The sequence below is a fragment of the Acomys russatus genome, chromosome 10 (genome assembly GCF_903995435.1).
Source record: "Acomys russatus chromosome 10, mAcoRus1.1, whole genome shotgun sequence".
Classification (NCBI taxonomy): Eukaryota; Metazoa; Chordata; class Mammalia; order Rodentia; family Muridae; genus Acomys; species Acomys russatus.
In genome coordinates, this window is record NC_067146.1 from 63547267 (window position 1) to 63570169 (window position 22903).

The 22903-nt window shown below is 40.1% G+C and overlaps 1 protein-coding gene across 2 annotated transcripts in view; it reads left to right on the forward strand.

The window, feature by feature from the left end:
- Positions 1-22506, forward strand: part of Snca (synuclein alpha) — an 89166-nt gene extending 66660 nt beyond the window's left edge. For both annotated transcript variants that reach the window (XM_051152261.1, XM_051152260.1), the window contains 2 exons: positions 20878-20961; positions 21904-22506. In XM_051152261.1, coding sequence (XP_051008218.1) covers positions 20878-20961; positions 21904-21936 — 117 coding nt within the window. In that variant the 3' untranslated portion in view covers positions 21937-22506. The remainder of the gene's footprint in view (positions 1-20877; positions 20962-21903) is intronic.
- The last annotated feature ends 397 nt before the right edge of the window (positions 22507-22903 follow it).

Genomic DNA, 22903 nt, shown 5'->3' on the forward strand with positions numbered 1-22903 from the left:
ATGAATGCTAATTTTGTTAGGGACACTTGTTAAAACGCTAATGAGAAACACATCACTATCTATTGAGCTAATGCATGCACGTTTAAATATTTGTTGTTGTTTTTGTTGTTGTTGTTTCACCTCCTTGGAATTCTGGAAGAGGAAATTATGTCCAAGTATACCTAAGTACTTTCAAGTAATTTTATGACTAGAAAGATTGCAACTGGTCAGTTGATGGCTTCCAAATATCACTCCAAAGCACATGTGTGTTCTGGACTTACTTACATTCATCCGTTCTCTGGCTGATGAGCATTCAGACTTGTTCCACTGTTTAAGTTTGTGAGGAAGGGAGCCAAAGTGAGGAAGAGAGATAATGAGACAGCAATGGTGGGAGAAAGGAAAACATCTCATGCTTTTTTTTCTCATATGTAGACTCTAGATTTAAATGACATGAAAACAGAAAATGAGCATCTAGGCAGAAGACATCAGTGTGAAGGAGAGGCGAGTCAAGAGTGGGTGAATATGGGGTGAATATGGGGTAAATATGGGGTGAATATGATCAAGTACAGTGATATAGATGCATGAAAATACCATAAGGAAATCAATCACTTAACATGCCAAGTTAAACATTTAATTTAAAAGTGAACTTGGAATCTACCAATTGCCGCCCCAGAATTACTCATATTCTCAAAGCACTAGATTTCATGGATTTCATCAAAGAGCAAGCCATCTTTTTAAACTGTTGAGAACAGGCCATATATTTTGCTATTCAAAAATAAATACACTAGTATTAAATACGTTTATTTATACCTGGATCCTATTCTGTCTTTCAGCTCTCAGCATTACTGTCTGCTTGCTCAATCTTCTCCTGGTCTTGCTGAGTCCTCTAAGAATGCTAGGATTCAGATACTTCGTTCATTTGATGTAATCCTTTCACTAGACCAGGGCCACATTTACAGTCCACTCTCAGTATGGAATTCTTTTGCTTTATTTTGACCAAAAGTAACACTTGCCTTTAAGTAATAAGGTCATGGATTTAGTTTTATTTCTGTCTCCCTCAAAACATTTCTCTTCATCTCCACAAGTTTCTAACTTATTCACAAAGGAATATTACAATACGGATGCTATGGTCTGTGTTTCTTCCTGGAACAAGCGTTAATTGATCTCTTTGGGTCTGTGTGTAGGAGGAGTGGGGACTGAGCAAAGGTATTATCTGGGGAGTTCCTTTGCCCTAGGAGCAGAACAGAAAGATGCTGCCTATGAAAAGCTTTGCCTCCCCAGGGCTTTGCTGTGGCTGCACTCTGTTACAGCTGGAGAGGCTGTGGCTAGCTTATATGCTCCTGAAGGAATTTGAGCAGATGGTCCCCTGTTTATTCTTGTTTCTTCTCTTGGTATACTTACCTATACTCTTCAGAAAAAGATGTTTTATGTAGGTGACATGTTTAGTCAGTAATCTTCAAAGGACAGACTGTGTTCAAACACAAAAAGAAATGAAAGAGACAATGCAATTTCTAAAACTGACTAACAGCCATATCCCATGGGAGTGCATTATAAACCATACACACAAACTCATTGGGCTTTGGAGTCAAGAGCCATTATAGAGAGCTCAGCTGGGAAACAGCTTTCTCTGGCATTTACGGTTTGTGGAGCTTTTCTCACCTACTTAGGTGACACTGTGGTGCTTACAGAGTCTATAAATAGAGACTAAGACATTTTCTGGGAGTGTAAAACAGTTTTAAATTGTACAGATTATTAAAAGTAAAAAAGGAAAATGATTCCACCGCACTTCAGCTTAGTTAAGCAGTTGCTTCTGTTAGATTTGATGAGGCATTTTCCCAAAAGCCAAAGGGTGTGGTGATTCCTGCAAGAAGCAAAACCAGCACACATCAGTGGTGCTGGCTAATTACTTAATGGGCCTTTAATGGACCGGTGGTAAGATCGAAATGCTGCGTCATAAGATCTGAAGTTTGATGACCAGTGGCCAGAGACTGGTTAACATTATATTATATTAATTGTGAGGTGTTGGTGCTCTAGTCAAATAGTGACTAACAAAGCCAAACCCACACATTAAAAAGTTACCACTTAATGGATACGTATCAGGCTAGGGGAAATCCATAAGTCAGTAAACTTCTTACCAGTCACAACACAAATATTTGAGCTTGAGCCTGAGTGTGGTGGCGGTGGAGAAGCATGGACAGGCAAATCGCTATGGCTCCCTGGCCAGCCAACTAACTTATTCTAATCAGAGAGTCCCAGGCCAAAAGAGGCCCTGTTTCATGAAAGAAATTGAATAAATGCTAAGGAATGACACTCAAGGTTGCCCTGTGGCCTTCACAAATGCACACACACATGCACACACATGTGCACACGCGCACATGCACACATACATGAATGCACGCACACACATGGACTAAAGACTACACCATGTTCTCAGCACCTCACGAACCCTCTCCAAATTTGACCATATACTTTTATTGTAGTGCTGGAAAGTGCATGATGCCTGCTGTGAATGAATTCAATGACACTTTCAATTATCCTGAAAGTAAAATATTCTCTCATTTTTCTTGGAATTTCGGACCATAAGGTAAAGACTGGTGAGTGGTGTCAGCCATACTGACATACTTGCCACCCAAGCATAAGGCCACACATGAGTGTGCTCTGAGAGTCACCAAAGCCACACACGAATGTGCTCTGAGAGTCACTAAGGCCACACATGAGTGTGCTCTGAGAGTCACCAAAGCCACACATGAGTGTGCTCTGAGAGTCACTAAGGCCACACATGAATGTGCTCTGAGAGTCACCAAGGCCACACATGAGTGTGCTCTGAGAGTCACCAAGACCACACATGAGTGTGCTCTGAGAGTCACCGAGGCCACACATGAGTGTGCTCTGAGAGTCACCGAGGCCACACATGAGTGTGCTCTGAGAATCACTGAGGCCACCCATGAGCATGCTCTGAGAGTCACCAAGGCCACCCATGAATGTGCTCTGAGAGTCACCGAGGCCACACATGAGTGTGCTCTGAGAGTCACCAAGGCCACCCATGAATGTGCTCTGAGAGTCACCAAGGCCACCCATGAATGTGCTCTGAGAGTCACTGAGGCCACCCATGAATGTGCTCCTAGAGTCACCAAGGCCACCCATGAATGTGCTCCTAGAGTCACCAAGGCCACTCTGAATGTGCTCTGAGAGTCACCGAGGCCACACATGAGTGTGCTCTGAGAGTCACTGAGGCTTGTTAGTTCAAAACGCAATCACACTTCCTCACCTCATCCGTCATAACTGACAGCTCTGAGTTCATCATCTGCACGGTAAGTCTAATCCTGGAGCACACCTATTAAGACTGAGGTAAAGCTCCGAGTGTGTGCCTGACAAGGAATAAATCATCAAAAATGTATCAACATAAGTACTCTGCCTTATAGCCTCCTCTAATGTCAAGATGCTATGTATTTAAATTTTGTCCATATAAATCATCTTTCGGTAATTCTGAGAAACTGTCTCCACTGATGCCAGAAACTACACCCAGAAAGTCTCACCAATTTGGCTACATAAACATGAGCTGAACAAGTCAAGTACAACATGCTAAAATGGAAGGAAAAAGCCCACGAGATGTTAACTTTACATGACGAACTATAAGCAACCAAGGAATTCTCACCGTGAGAAAAATAGTCTTTCTAAGGGAAGAACACAACGATTAGCCATTCAATCCTGGAAAGGTAGCCCTGAAAACACAGACGAGTAACATTATACAGACCTAGAAGGTGATATTTATGGATATATATGTATTTACATGTACATATATGCATGTAGCAACAATAAATAAAGGAATGTGCCATGAGTTTGATAAAGAGCAAGAAGGAGTACATGGGGAGCCCTTGGAGGGAGGAAAGGGAAGAGACAAATTATGTATGCTGTTCTCCTCATAACTGGGGCGCTGATGGCCACCAGCTCACTGAGGCCAGAGGAGCAGAAGAGGTACAGGGCTTGGAAGGCTGCAAGCAAGACAGAGAGCAAACACTCCAGGAACCCCTTGAGGAACTAGTTCAGCTATACTCAGGGAGAACGAAGGCTGCATAGGCCTTGGGGAGTCAGTGGGGGGCTTCTAGGATAGGTGTACGTAATTGGTTAAAACCTAGCATTTTACAGATGCTTGTTTTACATTTGGCAGCACACTTCTAATATATGGATGGGAAACACGGTATCCAATTATCCTATAGGCACAGGGAGGGGAAAGCTATTAGGGAGCTGTGTCAAGAGGCACATATCAAATGTGATTAGGGGCATCTATGTCTAAAGGCACTCTCCAGATGGAGTCGGGCAGAGAGCCAGAGGCCATGCTGGGGAGAGGGAGTCCTACACCTAACACTGACCTCAGAATAGCTATCTGAACTGGGAGGACTGCAACCTTAAACAGCAGGGTCCTTCCAACATATGTAATTATACTATAATCTCAAAAGAAAAAAGGAGAAAAAAAAAAGAAAAAAAACGGTCATCAAACAATGCATAATTTTGGCCTATTATATTAAAAAAAATCGTATCTCCTTAGACAGTAGTTCCTTTTTTTTTTTTTTTAATCTGAGTCCAAATTTCAGCCACAAATCATTGAGAGTTTTCTGTTTAAAAACAGTTAAATTGCCTCATGTCCTTATGCTTTTCATTGTCAGTTTGCAGTTGAAAATTGAAGCACAGAAGGTAGAGATGGGTGTGTGTGATGTCTTTGCTTTAAGATCCTCACCACACTATAGGAATAAAAACCTACACCATAACCGTCCAGCATGGCACTTTATGGGGGCTGGTAGTTGTACAAGCACAAAGGGAAGAGAGAGTCACAGAAAAAAAACAAGGCTGGCTATTGTTTAACACCTGTAGGATCTAAGAATAGGGAACACCACTAGTTACTCATCTCTGACCTGTTCTCTTCTAGGGGCATATCTGCCAGCCTGAGCACAAGGTGGGACAATTGGTGACAAAGGGGAGTCCACGTTTACCACTAAGATGGCTTGTCTTGTTCATACCACAACTGTAACATGGGTAGCCTCAGACAGTCTGTGGGAAGCATGCTTTAATTGTCATTTCTCCATCACCATACCATTCCAACCGAAGCTCTCAGGGTAGATGTGAGACGGTCTCCAGTTCGTCAGTTCAGTTCTTGGTTTACTTATTGTCTTGCTGTGTTTTCACACTTGACAGTGGTGATGTAGTGTGAAGACAATTTTAGCCTCTTGGTCACAGCCAGCACCTGGTTCACATGCCTCTGCTAGTTCAAATGAATCAGCCAGGAAAAGCGTATTATAGGTCATCAAAGATGTGTGAACTTCAAACTGACCTTTTTAAAAATATAATAGTCCAATTGTCAGGGCTCACTCTAGAAGATTCTTTACTTTGACTACCCCCCCCCCCAAACCTTGTTTCTTTAAACCTCAGTGTGAGAAAACTTTGCTAAGAAACAGGATTTTTTTTCCTTAATGCTTTCTCCACCGCTGTTGGAAATAAAAGACTAAAAATAAATTGCTTTAAGATTCAGAGCAGCAACTTGTCCCCAGTGAAGCTCTCTTAATTAATGTGATGACCTCTGTAGGAGAAGAAACAACTGCAGGGTCCCTCAGTAATTATTCAGGCAAAGCTTCAGATAATTACAGAAGGGAGGTTTTCAAGGCATGAGACATCCTGAAAAGCTTGACCTTCCATGTTGATTTAGGACTTTATTGTTAAAATCTTTTCATTCATGTTGGTGTTTGTACTTGATGAAGTCAGACACATGTCAGAAACTCAAACATACTAAGTTTCTGTAGGGGATTTCCTTAGAAAATGAAATGGCTCTTAAAATGGTGGAAACTGAAGGATTAACTATAAAATTGGGAAGTGGGCATACAGAAGTGAATACTGTGGGACAGAGAAATATGATATATCACAACGGCAGCAAGTCAAGGCCTATTGGGGAACGCTGACATCAGACAGCAATGTGTTACATTTATAAAGATGGTCTTCTCAGGGTCTCTTTGTGTAGCCTTGGCTGTCCTGGACTCACTTTGTAGACCCGAGTGGCCTTGAACTCACAATGATCTGCCTGCCTCTGCCTCCCTGAGTATTTGGGTTACAGGCATGGGCCACCACACCCAGGTAACAATGGTACTAACTCTCGTGATCGGCAGTGTTGGAAAAATCTTGCTGAGCTACCATACTGTACTCATGAATACCCAAACTACTCATTAGCTAAATTTCCCTTCGATGTGAATTCATAATTGGAAATCCAAGTAAATCTCAGTTTCCTCCTTTGCAGTTTAGAAGGAAATGGAATCTTTGTGGCCTTCAAGTGACTCGCTAGGCTTCATTCATACAGTCAATATGAAGCCACATAAAAGTACTTGGTTTTATTAAAAACCATTTTGCCCTATGGTTTTCTAAGCCCTTAAAAACCCTCCTCTCAGTGAGCCTGTCTGACTTGAATTATAGTAGTGCTTTCTAAAAACAATAGACATTATCTTCTTTATGTGCCTCAAGAGGAGTGTGGAAAATCACTTTGGAGACTGAGCTGGCTCTTTGGTTGATTTGTTCTTCAAGCAAGAAAGAACACTGCTTTGTATGAGTGGTCACAGTGTTCACGTTAGCCACGGGCCACACTGTGTTTGCAAAGCACCTATGTTCCCTTTGTCACCAATACACAGTAGGTTACAAGCTGGAAGGTGTATATCTGTGGTGTTATCAGCATGCTTTTCTTCTCCCCTGGTTTGCTTTGTTAGATTGGTAGCCTCTTCTCTCTGGTGCATTCTGCTCCACATTACTGTGTTCATTCACTAATCAAGGTAGTCATCCCTCCTTCCATAAATAGGAGACCTTTAAAGAGAGGGCCTGGGGGAAGACAGTGTTTCACACAAAGCAGAAGAACTAATAAATGAAAGAGGGATTTGGGAACGATACACGAGCAGGTTCATTTTAAATACATTTACAAATGGCTGTTCTGTGTGTGATGAAAAGTAACCTTTGTCAACCAGTTCCAGCACTTTGCTGACTCATCCAGTACATATTTTGCTAGTCTATGAAGAAAATAAAAAGGAAATGTTAAGCTTTCTCAATCGGTCTCTCACTGAGTAATTGTTTTGAAATCCCCCATTTTGTAGGTATGCTGATGCTACCTAATCTATTAGGTACTCTGTCAAGTCATAATTTATCAGTGCAATGAAAGTGGCGTCATTCATTAATCAGTTGCACTCCATTATATCATGCTGTCTTTTGACGGAAACATGACTGATTTCATTGCTATGCTTTTCGCACGTGAGCAAGTGAACATTTTAGATTCATTTTGTAGGCCAAGGCAATGGGGAGAATGGGCTTTTAAAAAATCATATACTGTGTGTCGGGTGCGGGGGGTAGCTCATGCCTTTAATCCCAGCTCTGAGCAGGCAGAGCAGGGGTTCAAGGCCAGCTTGGTCTACAGAATGAATTCTGACACAGCCAGGACTACACAGAGAAACCCTGTCTCAAAAAACTAAATAAATAAATAGATGATCTATGATGATGAATGATACATACATACATACATACGTACATACGTACATACATACATACATACGTACATACATACATACATACGTAAAATATATAATATATATTTAGTTACTTAATGGTGATTGTGAAGTAAAGTGAGGGTGGCAGCTAGGCTTTAAGTTGATCAAATTGTCCATCTGGGCAGTAGCCATGACACTCTATCCTAGAAAACCGGCCTTGCTTATTTCTCAGCAGAAACAGAGCAGTATCATTGTAGTACCCAGATGTTGTGTCCTGTGGTTTGAAATATTCACAGGTCAAGCAAGCTGTTGACACTACGATGCCTAGGAACCATCTCCAGAGGACGCTTTGGCTGGAGGGTGGGGGCGGGGGGAGCGAGGCTACCACAAAAGGAGCTGTTCATTGCTCTTCCACACATCTCTGTGCTGCCTACATCATGATCAATCCTGTAGCAATTGTGTGCTCAAGTAATAGAAACTGAATTGCACTTTAAGGAATGAATAATGAGGAGGAAGAGCTATGATTTTAGGGGGGGAAATGCCAGCGTTCAACAGATTGTCACTGGGAAATAGCTCAGAATTGAGAATTATCAAAAATAAGTGATAGGACCAATATGTGTGTTATGCTTGTGTGAAAGTCTCAAGAAGTAAAAATAAAATTGAGTTAAAAAAATTAAAATAGCAAGAATGTATCAAAAGAAATAAGCGCAATAGTAAGTTTTTATAGAGAAATAATGCAAAACAGTATTTGTTCAGAATAAGTAAATAAATACAAACCCAATTGTTTTTTTGTTTCAAAAAGCGGCTTTCAATTGTAAAGTCCATTATGTATAATCATTCTTATACAGTTTGATTTTTTATTTTATAAATATGTGAGATTTTTTTTACATATAATAATTTAACATAGGAATTTAATTTAGAAATTTGATAGTACACTCTTTTGCATGTGTGTCACACGTGTGCTTAACTCAGCATTTAGTAGCTATAACTTTGTAGGACCACCTGACTTGCTTATATACAACCTATTATCCTTCGAGAAGCTTCACTGTCTGTTACTTTAGACGCCATGTTTCTTTTATTACAGATGCGAAAGATATTCTGTTCTTGAAAGATTCAAATTTTATACCAAACACTAAGTCTTTTAGTTGTTCGAGGAACAGGAAGATGTTGGGCTATCTGACTAAACCCCAAAATGGCAACATGTGGGTCCTAGTTGTTATGCACCACTCCTTCACTGACGAAGCCGGATCCCATTTGTTACACATTCCTTCTCGTCTGTTGGCTAATTTCTTTCCAACTAGTTTTTCAGAATCTATTATAGACCTTTCCCGCTTACAACTGCATCTCAGCACTTAAAACTCCCGCTTTGATTTGACGTTTGCATGGCTGCTGACTAAGCTCGAATGCCATCTTTGTGCTTTCAGAAAGTGATGCCCCCTCAGCTTCTGCTCTCCCAGGTAAGATAGGATGATACCTGCCTGTCTGACAGGACTGCTGGGTAGATAATTGTTCCACTCTCTCCCCTCCTGCTTTCCAGTCCATGACCAGTTTCAGTGAGAAAACAGGAAGTGTGTGTCAGAGAGTCTCTTGATTGCTTTGGACCCCCGTGCAACCTGACTGCCCAGCAAGATGCGTCAGTTTTTCCAAGACGGTATTTCCGAGCACCAGGGTCACTCACGGATAAAGTGTAGAGAAATGTACTAGTGACCTGAGATCTTAAACTCTCAACCAAAATTTCTCTCTGCTTTACACCTGAAAGCTTCATTCCTACCGCATGCTTAACAAACCTCAAAGCTAATTTTTAAAGGAAAACAATAAGCAGAGGAGACAAGTCTACGCAGTCACGTGGTCAGTTCAGTTGCTCTCTGAATTAATCACTAGTTATTCTTTTCATAACTATTTTCCAACACTGTGGACTCCAACCACCCTTTTTATTCATCTTCTGAGATCTGACTTTTTACTCTTGTTTCTGTTCTTGTTATCCACACCTACCCATTTATTCTTATTTTTGGACTATTCTGCATTCCTAGGAAAATTTTACAAACCTGTATCAATTTCTGGTGAGTGAGACCACAGGACAGGAAGTATTGTGTGGTTGTGTGCTTTCCACCATCATTTTCATTGGTAAGGGCTTGACACATTTAGCAGTGTCATCCCTCGGCACCTGGATTTTTCCATTCTGCTTCTAGAACATTGTTATTTTCTGGTTTCCTTGTTAGGCTTCAAACCTGGGACAAATAGCGGAGGTGCTTGTTTAACATATCAAAGTGGAAGATAGATCCAGTTTTGTAGCTTAAGCAGATACATCCATTCTAACCATAGCTTTCGCTTTAATTTCTAGGTATAATTTCTTAGTGTTGTATTAGTGAAGTCACTGAATATTGATGCAGGATTCAAACTTTTTGTGACAAAGACTAAGGTTGTTCTTTCTTCGTTTGTTTTGATAACTCACTTTCATGAAGGTACATTATACAAGGTACATTTAGGTGCTGTGATGTGACTGTCACATTTCTACCATCATTATTTCTTCATCTTCATATTTCCCATTACATACAAGCTTCAACGTCTTGATGGTGAAAAAATTCAGACACTTCGATAAATTAAAGGCCATTTATGAGCAATATACAAATTATATTATACTAAAGGAAAAAACCCAGAACACGTCCACCAAAATTAGAAACAAGAAAGCTATTCATTTTCTCCACTCTTATTCAATATAATTCAATTGCTTAAAGATGTAGCTAGCACATAAGACAAGTGAAAGAAATAAAATAAAATGATAATAGAAAATAAAATGATCCCTATTTAAAAAAACATATCAAAGTAGACCTGGCCTCCAGATTCTCCCTGCATTCCTCAGTCCCTCAAGAACAGGGCCTTCCTGGCTGACACACAGTACGCCCTACCCTGAACTCTTCAACCCAGTGAGCTGGGCTGCTCTTCTCTATATACTCCAACCATTTTGGTTATCAGGTCTCTTTGTACCTTTGGGCCTCCTGGCTCCTGCACCTGGATCACCTCTCTTTCCAGTCCTGCCTCTACGCCCTCTTCCCACAGGACACTTCTCAGTCTAGTTATTACCACTCTGGACTCTCTCAGATGTCCCTTCCTCTAACTATCCTTTCTCTTTTATCTACAATAAGCCTTTCTCTCCACCATTTCCTTTTTATTTCCATTTTTCATTCATATGTCAGCTTATGTGTTTTCCATATTTTTACCCTCTGACTCTTAAGAAGAGTCTTTGTGTGATATTATATTTATTTTATTCCCTTGCCTCTCTTTCTCTTTAGGTTTGTGAAATCTAATGACTTCCTTAATCACAGCACTCAAAATGTCACCAATCAGCTGCCTGGGACCTTCTCTTATCCAGAGAGAAATTTGGGGTAGATGAAAAGATGCTCCCTGGGCCTATGAGTGCTGAGGCCTGGAGCTTAGGCTTAGGCATGGCTGTAGCCTTTTTTTTTTTCTGGACTTTAACCACATGTTACCCTGGCACTGAGTAGTTATTGTGAAGGGCATCTTTCAGCAGGCAGGCAGCTTGTGCCAGTGTCCTCAACAGTCTTTGAGTGGGACACCAAGGCTGGGATCCATGTCTACCATGGCTAGTGTTGTAGCCTTCTAAAACATATCTTTGTGGCCAGCATCTTCATGTTTAAAGCATTGTTTTACAGTGCCAGGGCCTAGAATGTTAGGATCATTAGCCATTGATGGCTGCTAGGTTATAACTCTTAGGTCTAAGTCATCTTCAAGCCTGATAGCTCCCTGAAACTTTCAGAGGAGCCAGATCTGCGGCAGCTTCACATCTCTAGTTCCTTACAGTCTGTGTGGTCTTCCTGGCCTCTGCTCCCACCATTTATAGTCAGCTGCTCTCTGGAGCTTTGCAGTCACCCTCTATTCACTGATACCACAGATGCCCTCCTGAATGATTGATTGATTGATTTTTACCCTGCTCTATTGACTTCAACAAGGTTACAGCTACTCCATTTTCACTCACAATGCCCAAGCTATCTAGCATGAGGCTTTGCTGTCATGCCCACCTGACTGTCATTATTCTGCAGCCATTCTGCAGTCACTGCCAGACTGTTTCTTCTGGAGCAAATGTTACCCTTGTATCTGCCACAGAAAACACAGTAGTTATTAAATGTTCACACCCTACTACTGGCAAGTGCTCAGTGTTCTCACCTGTCTCCAGTTCTCATTCCTTCATGGACAGAATCTTGTTCCTATTGCCATAGTTTATCCATGATATATCTCACCTCTCTCTGCTTTTCCCAGACAGCTCCAAAATATTTAGATGCAGTGCTGTTTGGGGGAGTAATATCGCCTCCTGTTGAACATCTTATTTTCACTTCTCGGTTCGCTCGATCCTGTTTAGTTTCCTGCTTTATCAGCCTTTACATATCACTTGTTCTTCTAGATTTAATTTTGCTTGAAGTGAAACTATATGTTATACACCAGTATATTCTCTGAAACTATTGGGATCATTCACTGTATATAAGCATGTCTATACTGCTAACCTCAGTTTCTTTTGAAGAGCCTCTAGGTTGATACTAGCAGGCACATTGTGGTTTTGTTGGCCTAAAACGTAGACCTCATCAAGGAATTAGACTGTAGAGAAATAAGATTTTCTATTGTAATTTCATGAAAAAATTTGAAGTCGTTAGTCTTACATAAAAATACCAAAAAGTCCTTAAGATTTGGTCAGTTCTTCATATAAAATAACTTGAAGCTTGCATTTTCAGTAGTCATGTAACCCCCTCAACACAAGATGCATCCTGCTTTTGGAAGCCAGCCACGCAGCCAGTTGCTGTCATAAGCACTAACACTGCATGATAATTATTTGCCAGCTCTAAGATTGTGGCGTGCTTTTCTGTGCTGTGCTTATGTCACAGTTGGGTCTAGCCAATCTAAGCCGCTTAGAGTTTCATAGGCAGCGCACTAGCCCTTCTGTGAGTTTGATCCCAGAGACTACAAAGAAAAGGTCATGCTTTTCATAGAGGTCTTATCCTGCTTTACTTAAGAGAACCACTGACTGGAAGATTAATAGACGTTTGCTTAGCAGCATCGTAAGAGTCAGTGAAAGTTTACCCGTCCTCCAGATCCAGGGCTAGAAACTTGTCCCACCCTTGTGGTCTGTCACCTCAGCTGCTGTGAGTAAGCCTGCACTAAAGGACACAGATAGCTTTGCACTTTCAGCTGCTCCACTGGTCTCACTCACAGCAGATGCATTTTACCCACGGCCAGGATCTGTTCCTACCATCTGTACCTGAGTTCCTGGGCAGCTGACAGGTGGGGATAGAGAAGGGGCCTGTGTCCATGTTTGAAAAAGACAAACAGTGAGGTTCCTCAAAGTCTCCAATGTAACTAATTGAGGAGAACAGACAAAATGTTCTATCATTACAGGTTTTTTTTTTCCATTTTCGTTCATGCTAAGGAAAAAAACTTCACTATAACTTGATAATATAAAATAAGTACTTACTAATGAAATAATATGTGTTTATTGAAATACATAACAAAATTAGACACTATCCTAGCACATAGTAGATTCTTAGTAAATATTCTGATATATAACCATGTACTGGTATTACTGGTACTTTATGTCGCCAAGTTTAATATTTATGATATCATAGGTAGCATTTGCCACATGGTTAGTTGGTTACCATGTTCAAAAGAAAGCATACTTTCTTTAGAGTTTTCAAAAACCCATCGTGTGTACAGTTTCTAGGAGGACAGTCTGAAGCAAAGTGCTTGGAGTGGTTTTGTAAGGAAGCTTTCATTTGCTCCACAACGTGATAGAGATGGTAATTTTCTCCAGCTTTTCTGTCACATTCGAATGCACTCTGACCAGACAAGAGTACCTGCAGCTTCCACTCACAGTCATAATGATGCTCCCACTGTCTTAGTGCAGACACTCTGTGTGTCTGTGGGAACCTGAGAGTTCCTGCAGAGCATCAACAACAGGAGATCTAGAGGAACCAAAGTGAAGAAAGATCCGTTGAGAATGTCGAACAGAGCTGTGTATTGACTTATTGAGAGTTCATTAATGCATGTAATCTGGAAATAATAGATGTTTTTTAAAAAGTAATTAAAAGGTTATAAATAAACATTCTGTGCCTTATTGTACACAGAGGAAAGACAACACTGAACTCATCAATGATGAGGATGTAATCTTTTCTTTCTCTTCAGATCCTATGTGAATAAATAAGCAAACTAAACTTGATGACTAGATATGGTGCCTCCCCATGTACTTAGTGGGTCATTATGCCTTATTGTAATAATCAAAGTGGACATAATGCAGGGGCTTAAGAGGGATTACCATCCTCAGTGCTCAGCAGAATTCTGCTCCTTGTCAGCAGGGGAGAAGGAAGCAACTCAAGTGATGATAATTTAAACTATTCTGGAAGGTGATAGTGTTAGAACCTCTGATAAAATAGCTTACTGCAAATTCAGAAGATGATGTGTCTGAGTAGCGCTCTTCATTAGAAGCAATTTGCTTGAGTTTCTCCTTGGTAAAACATTATACACACACACACACACATACTCGATTCCCTTAGCTGTCTGAGCTTATTTTTCCTGCTGCAAATAGTAACAAGCTTTAATTAATACCAGAGATAGTTCAGGTATTCAGAAATTAATTATGCCTCATTCATGGAATCTGTCTTAATGTTTTATATGTAGGGTTTATCTATAAGAAACTTTACAAAAATTCAACATTATAATTAAGAGTACAGGCACTGGAGCTAGGTGCAATCTGTTCAGTGGTGAATGAATGGGGGATCATAGTGACAGCCTTCTCAGAGGCGTGGTTTCAGTTCAGGTAAAGTTTCCAAAGTCTTGGGAATGTGTCCAGACCCTGATGAAGCACCGAGGAGGGCCATGTCTTTACTGTTGCTCATTTATAAGTAAGATGGGCAAGAAAACATTTTAGTAGCATTTCCTTTCAATTACCTTCTTTATTTGTTTAATCTAGTGACTTCATTTACTTATTTTTGAGAACAAGTCCCACTCTATGTAACCAAGGTTAGCCTCAAATCTTTGCCAATTGTTTTAATTCTCCGAGGGAGGGCTGGTACTACCTGCATGAACCACCATGCTGAGTTTCAGTTACCTCTGAAGGATTACCATTGGCTACCAGGTTTCTTTGTGACCTGGTTAAAAGTTCCTCTTTACTACTAATCTATTAAGAGATGGTTTGAAGCTTCCAGAAAACCTCTAAGAAAAAAAATAATAAAGCCAAGAAGGAAGGAAGAGAGAGTGGCCACTAGCACCATGAGGCAATATTTAACTGTGACAGAATTGCAAGTCCTTCTGAAGTAGACTGCTGTGATCTCTGATGTCCTAGTTCCTCAGTGCCAGTGGTCCCACGGACTGCAGATAGAACAGTCAGCCTAAGAGGCTGGGGCTGTGTGAGGAATATTTCCTTCTGACAGGAGGCCTGGTAGACTTCACTTTGTCTCTGCCAACATTCCTGCTCCAGCTTTCGTGAAGCCTTTTAATTTCTCAGCCTTTGCTCTCTAAGGGTTCTTGGTTTCATATCTACTGATTTCTACGCCTACTTGGCTGCTTCAGAACCCCCATATCCCTCGCCCATCTTTTGCATGCAAGCAGCTTGTTTGGCCTGAAGAATTTTTTTTATCAGTCAGACAGAATGTCCGTCATTTCTTTGCTTGTTAAAAGCAAACAACTGTGCCTTGGCTTGTTAAAGTCTTAAAGTTCCCTCCTTTTTCCTTGAAGATCTTCAGAATTCCCTAAGGTTCCCTGGAATACAAGCGCTGACTCTGTTTCATACTTGGAAAAAGTCTTTCTCATTCAGTTGCTGATTTTAGGACTTCCTTTCAAAGAGCAGTGCACCTGCAAAGAGGACGTGGCCGTCTCATTCTGTACCCATTGTGCAGCAAATCTTCCCCTGCTCATCACACTTGAACTCTGATGATGTCCTGTGACCCCTTAACCAGGGAGATTATCTTTAAAAAGTCTAATCTGTACAAGTTTAAAACAAAAGTCAAGAACATATTTAAACATATAGAACAATATTTTCCCTCAACAGTCCTAAGACATGAAAAAATGCAGCTTATTCTCCAGTTTCCATTGTGTGCTAGTGTTTCCACCAGATCACACTCAAATAGCAGGAATAAAAGCTGGCAGTTGTTGCCATGCTGTGCAGGCTCATTAGATGAGTCAGCTAATGAGAGGGCTGCGCATTCAAAATGGCAGGCACTATGCTGCTTACCGAACAGAATGAGAATTAAGATAGCACGTCACCTCCCGAAACCCTAGTTAGAAATCCTTTTATGAGGATACCTACTTAGTGTGCTGGGTGCTTTATACAACTGGTTTTTGATGACTGGTAAAAGGCATCTAGAAAGATTCCCTGGGTGGATTTAATTTAGTATCTTACTTTTTTATTTTCCCCCAAGCCTTTTAAAACAATGAGATGAATGAGTGTTCATTTTTTTCTCCATACCATTTTATTCGTCTGAGAGGATTGTGGAGACTAAGTCACTGTGACAGAAGGGAAGAAAAAAAGTAAGGAATTAGCTGGGGTTCTTCCAAAGCAGAGCATGTCCATGTTCATGAGAGCATAGGTGCACATCATTTCCATGTAGGACTAGATTCTCTGCAAATGTCACTGAACAGTATAGATTTTCATTCATAATCTGAAAAAGCTCTCTATTGGTCTGACCTGAGAGCAGTGTGTTTATTGCATGGCCTACCAATGTTTCCCGACTTTGCTATTCCCACGTGACACATGGAGTTGATGGCATAGCAATTTGTTGTTCATTGTGAAAAACTGGTTAGGTGTAATAATGCTAGATTTATCATAATAAGTGAGGACATATAAGCCACTATAAGAGAACAGTTGCCGTTTAGATGAGCCAAGAACTGCATATCTTCAGTCAGCTTTGTGGCTAGTCATTTTGTTGTGGTTATTAAAATCAGGCTATAGTTGTGTGTGTTTTCCTAATTATTATTACTATCATTTTAGCGGTAGACATAAAGGTCAGGAAAAACTCAACCAATGAACTCTATGGTTGCGTTTTACATATGTATGAATATAGGGTGCATACATGTGGTTAGGAGTGGTTTTTTTATTTGCCTATTCATAGGCATGTGTAGGTTAAATGACAACTTGGAAGTATTGTTCCACAGGTAGGGAGGACTGAGCGTACACCAGGTAATCAGCAAGGTCCATGGATCCACTTCTCCCAACCTTACTTCATGCTCTCCCCTAACCCTCCACATAGCCTACCCAGGGCAAAAACTGGCAACAGAGAAGGTGAATACATAGGCTGTATCTTACACTTAGTTTCTAACAAGTGCTTCATTCCTGCCAACTTCACTTTTTAATGTGCCCACATAAAACATAGCTAATTATCTTAGTAAAATATGCCTTGTGATTTACACACAGTGGGTTTCCCTATGTGAGAAACAGAGTCTATGGCATGCACATTTTTTTCAATTAATTTTATATGACACATGCACACAAACACACACACACACAAACACCTCATAAATTCTCTGTCTCTAATATTTTATTTCTCTCTCAGCTCTATTAAGATCTCACTGCCGCTATTGCTAACAACCCCTTTTCCAGATTCATAGTTTTGTTTTTGCTTTGTGACCCATTTGGTTTAATCAGGTCCTGTTATGTGAACTTTTGACTAGTTTATTAGTGCATGGTGTGATCATCACTGGATATAAAACTGAAGACAATGATTTACTCTTTCTCCCAATCTATCATTAGTAATTAGTACAGCAGTGAGAGTTGGGATCATCTGAGCCCTTCTATCTATGCCCAACTGGTGAGAGGCTCATTTTTATACATACACAGAGTGGTCACCTGTAGCTGCTATGAGTTCGTGATAGAAATTCCTATGTCTTTTCAAGGAAATATTATCTCTTTTTTCTGGCCCTTACAATCTTTCCACCACCACTTCTTGAATGCCTACTGATCCTTAGAGGGGATAGTATAAATGTATTGTTAAAGCTTGAGCACTAATACTTGGTGCCTTTTTTCTAGCCCTGAATCTCTACATTCACCACTCTTCACTAGAAGGAAAGGCGTTTCTTATTAAGAATGAAAATAACATTTTTAAAAAGAGTATAAACATAAATATTTAGAAGCAGCTTGATATTAGGTCAATTTGCTAAAAACAACACTATCCATTTTCTTTCCGAGGAACTATGATTAGAGCAGACCTCTGTATCCACCAGAGAACAATTGGTTACCTCCCAAACATTAGTACCACTGTTGCATATTGTACTTGGAAGGTTGGCCTCATAGATTATAACCATAAGATAAGAACAGTGATGTCTTTTTACTTCCAGTATCTTGCATAGCACATTCTAAGACTATGAAAGCTAGCTAGCTTCCAGGTCAGATCCTGACTGACTTCTCTAAGTCCTGTATGCATGTTATTTAGTGTCTTTAGCAATAGAGTCTTATCATCTACTTCTGATGCGCAACAAAAAAGAATGGCCAGAGCCTGCAGTATTTGGAGGGGGGCAGTTCTAGGGTCTTTGTGATCAACAACTCATAAAATATTCCAACCCTGGCATTTGGTGTTCGGTATAATAACCCATGACTTCTGGGAGAAATTTTGTTCATCTATGCATGGTTTTGCTTGTTTTAGAACTATAGCTTATTTTTATTTAAAACATATTTCTGGGGATATATTTAATATTAGATATAAGCACTTTACATCCTAAGATGTATTTAGATGACTCTTCCCCCCTTATATCAAGGTTCTTTCCTTTAATTTACTTTCTTTGTCTTCATGGCTACCATTTTCTCCATCTTGATGATTTGCTCTATTGAGCCAATGTGTTGCTTCTTTTCTTCAGGGGTTGATTAACACTGCCTGACATTATAACAAAAACATGTCTTAGCATAAGAGCAGTAGAAGCAAATCTTGACATGCTGTTTTCAGTTTAGATGGCAGGTGATCAATTAGCCCTTACCATTGAAAATGTCAGTATGTACTGTTGTGCACTCTCTTTCAGAAATCCCAACTGTTCTTTAGTTTCTCAAAAATTTTGAAGTGGAGGGCATCTTTTATTTTACTGTACTCACACTGGCAGCTAGTACACTGTTATGTCCTTATACTAAATGGCACCATGTAAGTTACAAATGATTGCTTACAATGGACAGTAATTTACAAGGTTAGTTGGAAATCATGGTCAATTCTGGCTTTAACTTTTGTTTACATGAATAATACATGTTTCTGTAGTAACTTTGCTACTGAGTATTGTCCTATACAGAATGCTTTATAGCATGCTTCAGTGAAGATTTTTATGCAAGCTATAAGTGGAGGACATGTAGGATGCAAACTATACATGGGGAGACACTTAGGGTACAGGCTTTACATTAAGGGCTAGGAAATTCCAAAGTATGCATGAGGGCCAGGCAGGATGTAAGCTATGCATGGAAAGGTCAGATAGGATGAAAGCTATATATTAGGAATTGGGAGGATAAAAGATATACATGGGGCTGGCAGGTTGAATACAAACCATGCATTGGAGGCCAGGCAGGATGGAAACTATGCATTTATGGCTAGGAGTATTCAAGCTATGCATTAAGGCTCAGATAGAATACAAGTTATGCATGGGGGTCCAGGTGAGATGCAAGAAGTATCCTAAAGGCAAGGTGAGATGCAGGTTATGTGGTAGGGGCCAGGCTGCGTGCAAGATACATATCAAGCACCAGGTAGCATGCATATCATACATTAAAGTCCAGGTAAGATACAAGCTACGCATGAGGATATAGGTGGCATTGTAGGATAGATCTCACTGAAAAAAAAAAAAAAAAGACTTGCAGTATTTGATATCCTTCTTACAGGGTTTTGACACCCTTCTCTGGAAAAATGGCTGATGTGAGCCCGTCCCCTGCATGGCCACTTCATCGGTGCCAGCACCTTGCCCTGCATCAGTTTCTTTATCTTAGCCTTTGTTGGGTGTTTTGCACATGCTGGTTACACATCAGAATGTCTTATAAGTAAAAGCATCTTTGCCTTTTTGCTTAGGACAAATATTGTATTTTGGTTTGTTCTTCGTAGTATATACTTATACTTTAAAGGATATAGTGCTTCCTTGGAACATGTTAATAGAGACTGCTGATGTCCATACAGCAGGATAGGGTAATCTATAGGCTGTCTTGTTCAGCTGCCAAAAGCATGATCTTCCGAGTCTGACCTTGCCTCACTGTCAACCATTGTCTCTACCCCTGGCCTACCTGTCCATCATGTCTATGATAAAAGCAGAGGGAGATGGCATTTACACCAGGCATGTTGTCCACATAAGCTGGGCATCCTTTGATCTCTTCAAATGAGCCCATTTAGGCTCTGGTTGCATCTCTGCTCTTTGAATTTTCACTGCACTCTATCATATAATAATTGCTTTAATGGAACAAGTGGGAAGGAACAAAAGGGTTTTGGTAGAGAATACAAATAGCCTGCATCATATTGGGCTGAATGTTAGAGTATCTACATTTGTGGAGAGTAATTGAAAATTTGGTTCAATCATGTCTTTGTTTTTTTGTTTTTTTGTTTTTTTAAGCTTTAAGTATGTATACTCAAACCTCAGATCTCAGAAAAGAACTTTTTCTTTGGCGTCATTTAAAAATGAATGACTGGAACTGGAGATATGGCTCAGTGGTCCTCCCCACCCCCAGAGAACACAAATTTGAGTCCTAGCAACCATATGGAGGGTCACAATGGTCTCGTTTCAGAGATGTAATGCCTTCTTTTGGCCTCTAGGGGCACCACATGAGCACATAGTGCACAGCCACACACTCAGGGTGAACGTCCATACACATAAAATAAAATAAAAATAATTTTAAATGAATTATAAATCACATATACTTTACCTTATAATATTTATAAAAATAAATAAATAAATAATAATTTGCCTGTCAGTATCTGTCTTACTTTCTTGGAGCTTTTTTACTTTTGCGCTCAAATGCTACATGGGTTCTGTCCAAACATTCCACCATAAATAATTACTCATTTTGGAGAATAGTCACATATTTTTATAATATTTTTGAACACATTCCCATTATTTGATTCATCATCACCTATTGAGTATAATCCATTGTGTACTACTGCATTGTGCTTATGGAGAGAATTTATGGGCTTTAGGTCTGGCATCCTCCTGGGTAGTGAATTACCTGGGGAAAAACTTTGTACTCTTCAGATTGGTAACCCACATTTGCACAGTGTTTTTGCAGAGGTTAAGTACACTTAGAATCCATCAGTAATCCTAAAGAATGCAGTTGCAACGACATTCCTTCCAACATCCCATGGATGTATTAGATGTGAGGTTTTTGTTTTCCTCCCAAACTGTGTTGCAGAAGTCAAAATGCTATCTCATTGCATTTTCACTTCCTTCTTTGTAGGGTGAAGAAGGGTACCCACAAGAAGGAATTCTGGAAGATATGCCTGTAGACCCTGGCAGTGAGGCTTATGAGATGCCTTCGGAGGTAAACACCTACATACACAAAATTAAGAGAAATAGTTAGGATTTTAACTTGGATCACAGGTAATCACATAGGCAATCCTGTCACTTTCAGGTCTGACCCATATTAGGATCTTGATAGTTTAGTTCAACCAAGATCTTTGTGGAAGAGGTGGGAGATATGGTAGGTCAAAATGAGAACATTCTAGCACAAGAGACTACCGGAAACAAAAGCATATGGAAGTGTCTGAGCAGCAGTGGGCAGTTATGAATCATGCTTGGAAAACAAAAAAATGATAGATAAAGGTTGAAGATATAATTAAGGTTATGTAGCGCGCCAAGTTAACTTTGTCATTTAAGTTTATATTTACTTTTAAAAATGCATTTGAAGGTAGGTTAACAGCAGAATACTGATATAATTAGAACTAATCTTGAGGAAGGCTATCTAATTCAGTTCCTTAGGGTTCTTACTACTGTGAGTGTTAACCAGGTTTTGTCCAGGAGGCTTGGGCTTTAGGACAGAGAAAAAGGAGCCTGTGTTGAAGCTTCCATGAAGGCGAAGTTCCTTAGTAGCAGAGAGAAAGAAGAGCTTTGTCTCTTCCCATTTTCACTTCTGAGAACAAGAGCACGTGAGCGCTGGAGGCAGCTTTCTGCTGCTCACCTTGGTGTCTGAGCTCACAGTGCAGAGCTAAGGAGGTAACCCACAGCCCCAGCCAACTCACACTGCATGAGGAGATCACAGATGAAATGGCACAACTCTGACCGTGCCTATAACCTACAGATGGCATACATGGAAAACTGCTATTTGTGACAGAGAAGTTCCAAACACAGTTCTAAGGATCAAACATCTGAGTGGAAGGCCAGGTCCTCCCTCATAGGGAGTAGACACTTGACAGCTGTGGCTTTTACTGATAAAGCATGCTTTTTTTGTTTGTTTGTTTGTTTGTTTTGTTTTTCCTGATGTTAGGAAGGATACCAAGACTATGAGCCTGAAGCTTAAGAATGTCATTGCTCCCAGTGTCCTGAGATCTGCCGGCCGCTGTTCCATGGCGTACAAGTGCTCAGTTCTAATGTGCCCTGTCATGACCTTTTCTCAAAGCTGTACAGTGTGTTTCAAAGTCTTCCATCAGCAGTGATTGATGTCCTGTACCTGCCCCTCAGCATCCCGGTGCTTCCCTCTCATTACAATGAATACATGGTAGCAGGGTCTTGTGTGCTGTGGATATTGTGGCTTTAAAACTAAAATGTTAGAAGAAATTTAAAACACCTAAGTGACTACCAGTAATTTCTAAATCTTCACTGGTTTTTTTTTGTTGTTGTTGTTGTTGTTATGAAGTTGTGATTTGCTATCTCATCAGAGTTTTAGGTGTCCTTAATGATTCTTTCTGTCTAAGAAGAATGATGTATTGTGAAAGTTGTTAATACATATTTTAAAAAGTGAGCATGAAACTATGCACCTATAAATATTAATTATGAATTTTACAGTTTTGTGATGTGTTTTATTAACTTGTGTTTGTATATAAATTGTGGAAATTAAAATAAATATTATCTCATTGCAAACTTGTGCTTTCCATTTAACTTTAGTAATGAAATCATGCTTATCAGGAGCATGAGCATGAATTGACAACTAACACAAATGAAGTTTTTAACACTGTCTGAAGGATGGAACACTCACCTGCAGGAGGAATTCCCCTTTGCCACCGCTCAGAGCCAACTGGATCTACAGTGCTGCTCAGAGTTACAGCTGCACTGAAGAAACAGTTCATTGGAACACAAAAGTGAGTGATAGTGACTGCCTACCTTTTACATATTCATATGAAAGAACCCCTTAAGTTGCAATTTATTGTATATATACATAGATAGATAGATAGATAGATAGATAGATAGATAGATATGCAACAACCCAGGAAGTATCCTGAAACACTTCAAAGTCTCCCATCAGCAGGCTGCATGTATGATACCTTAGC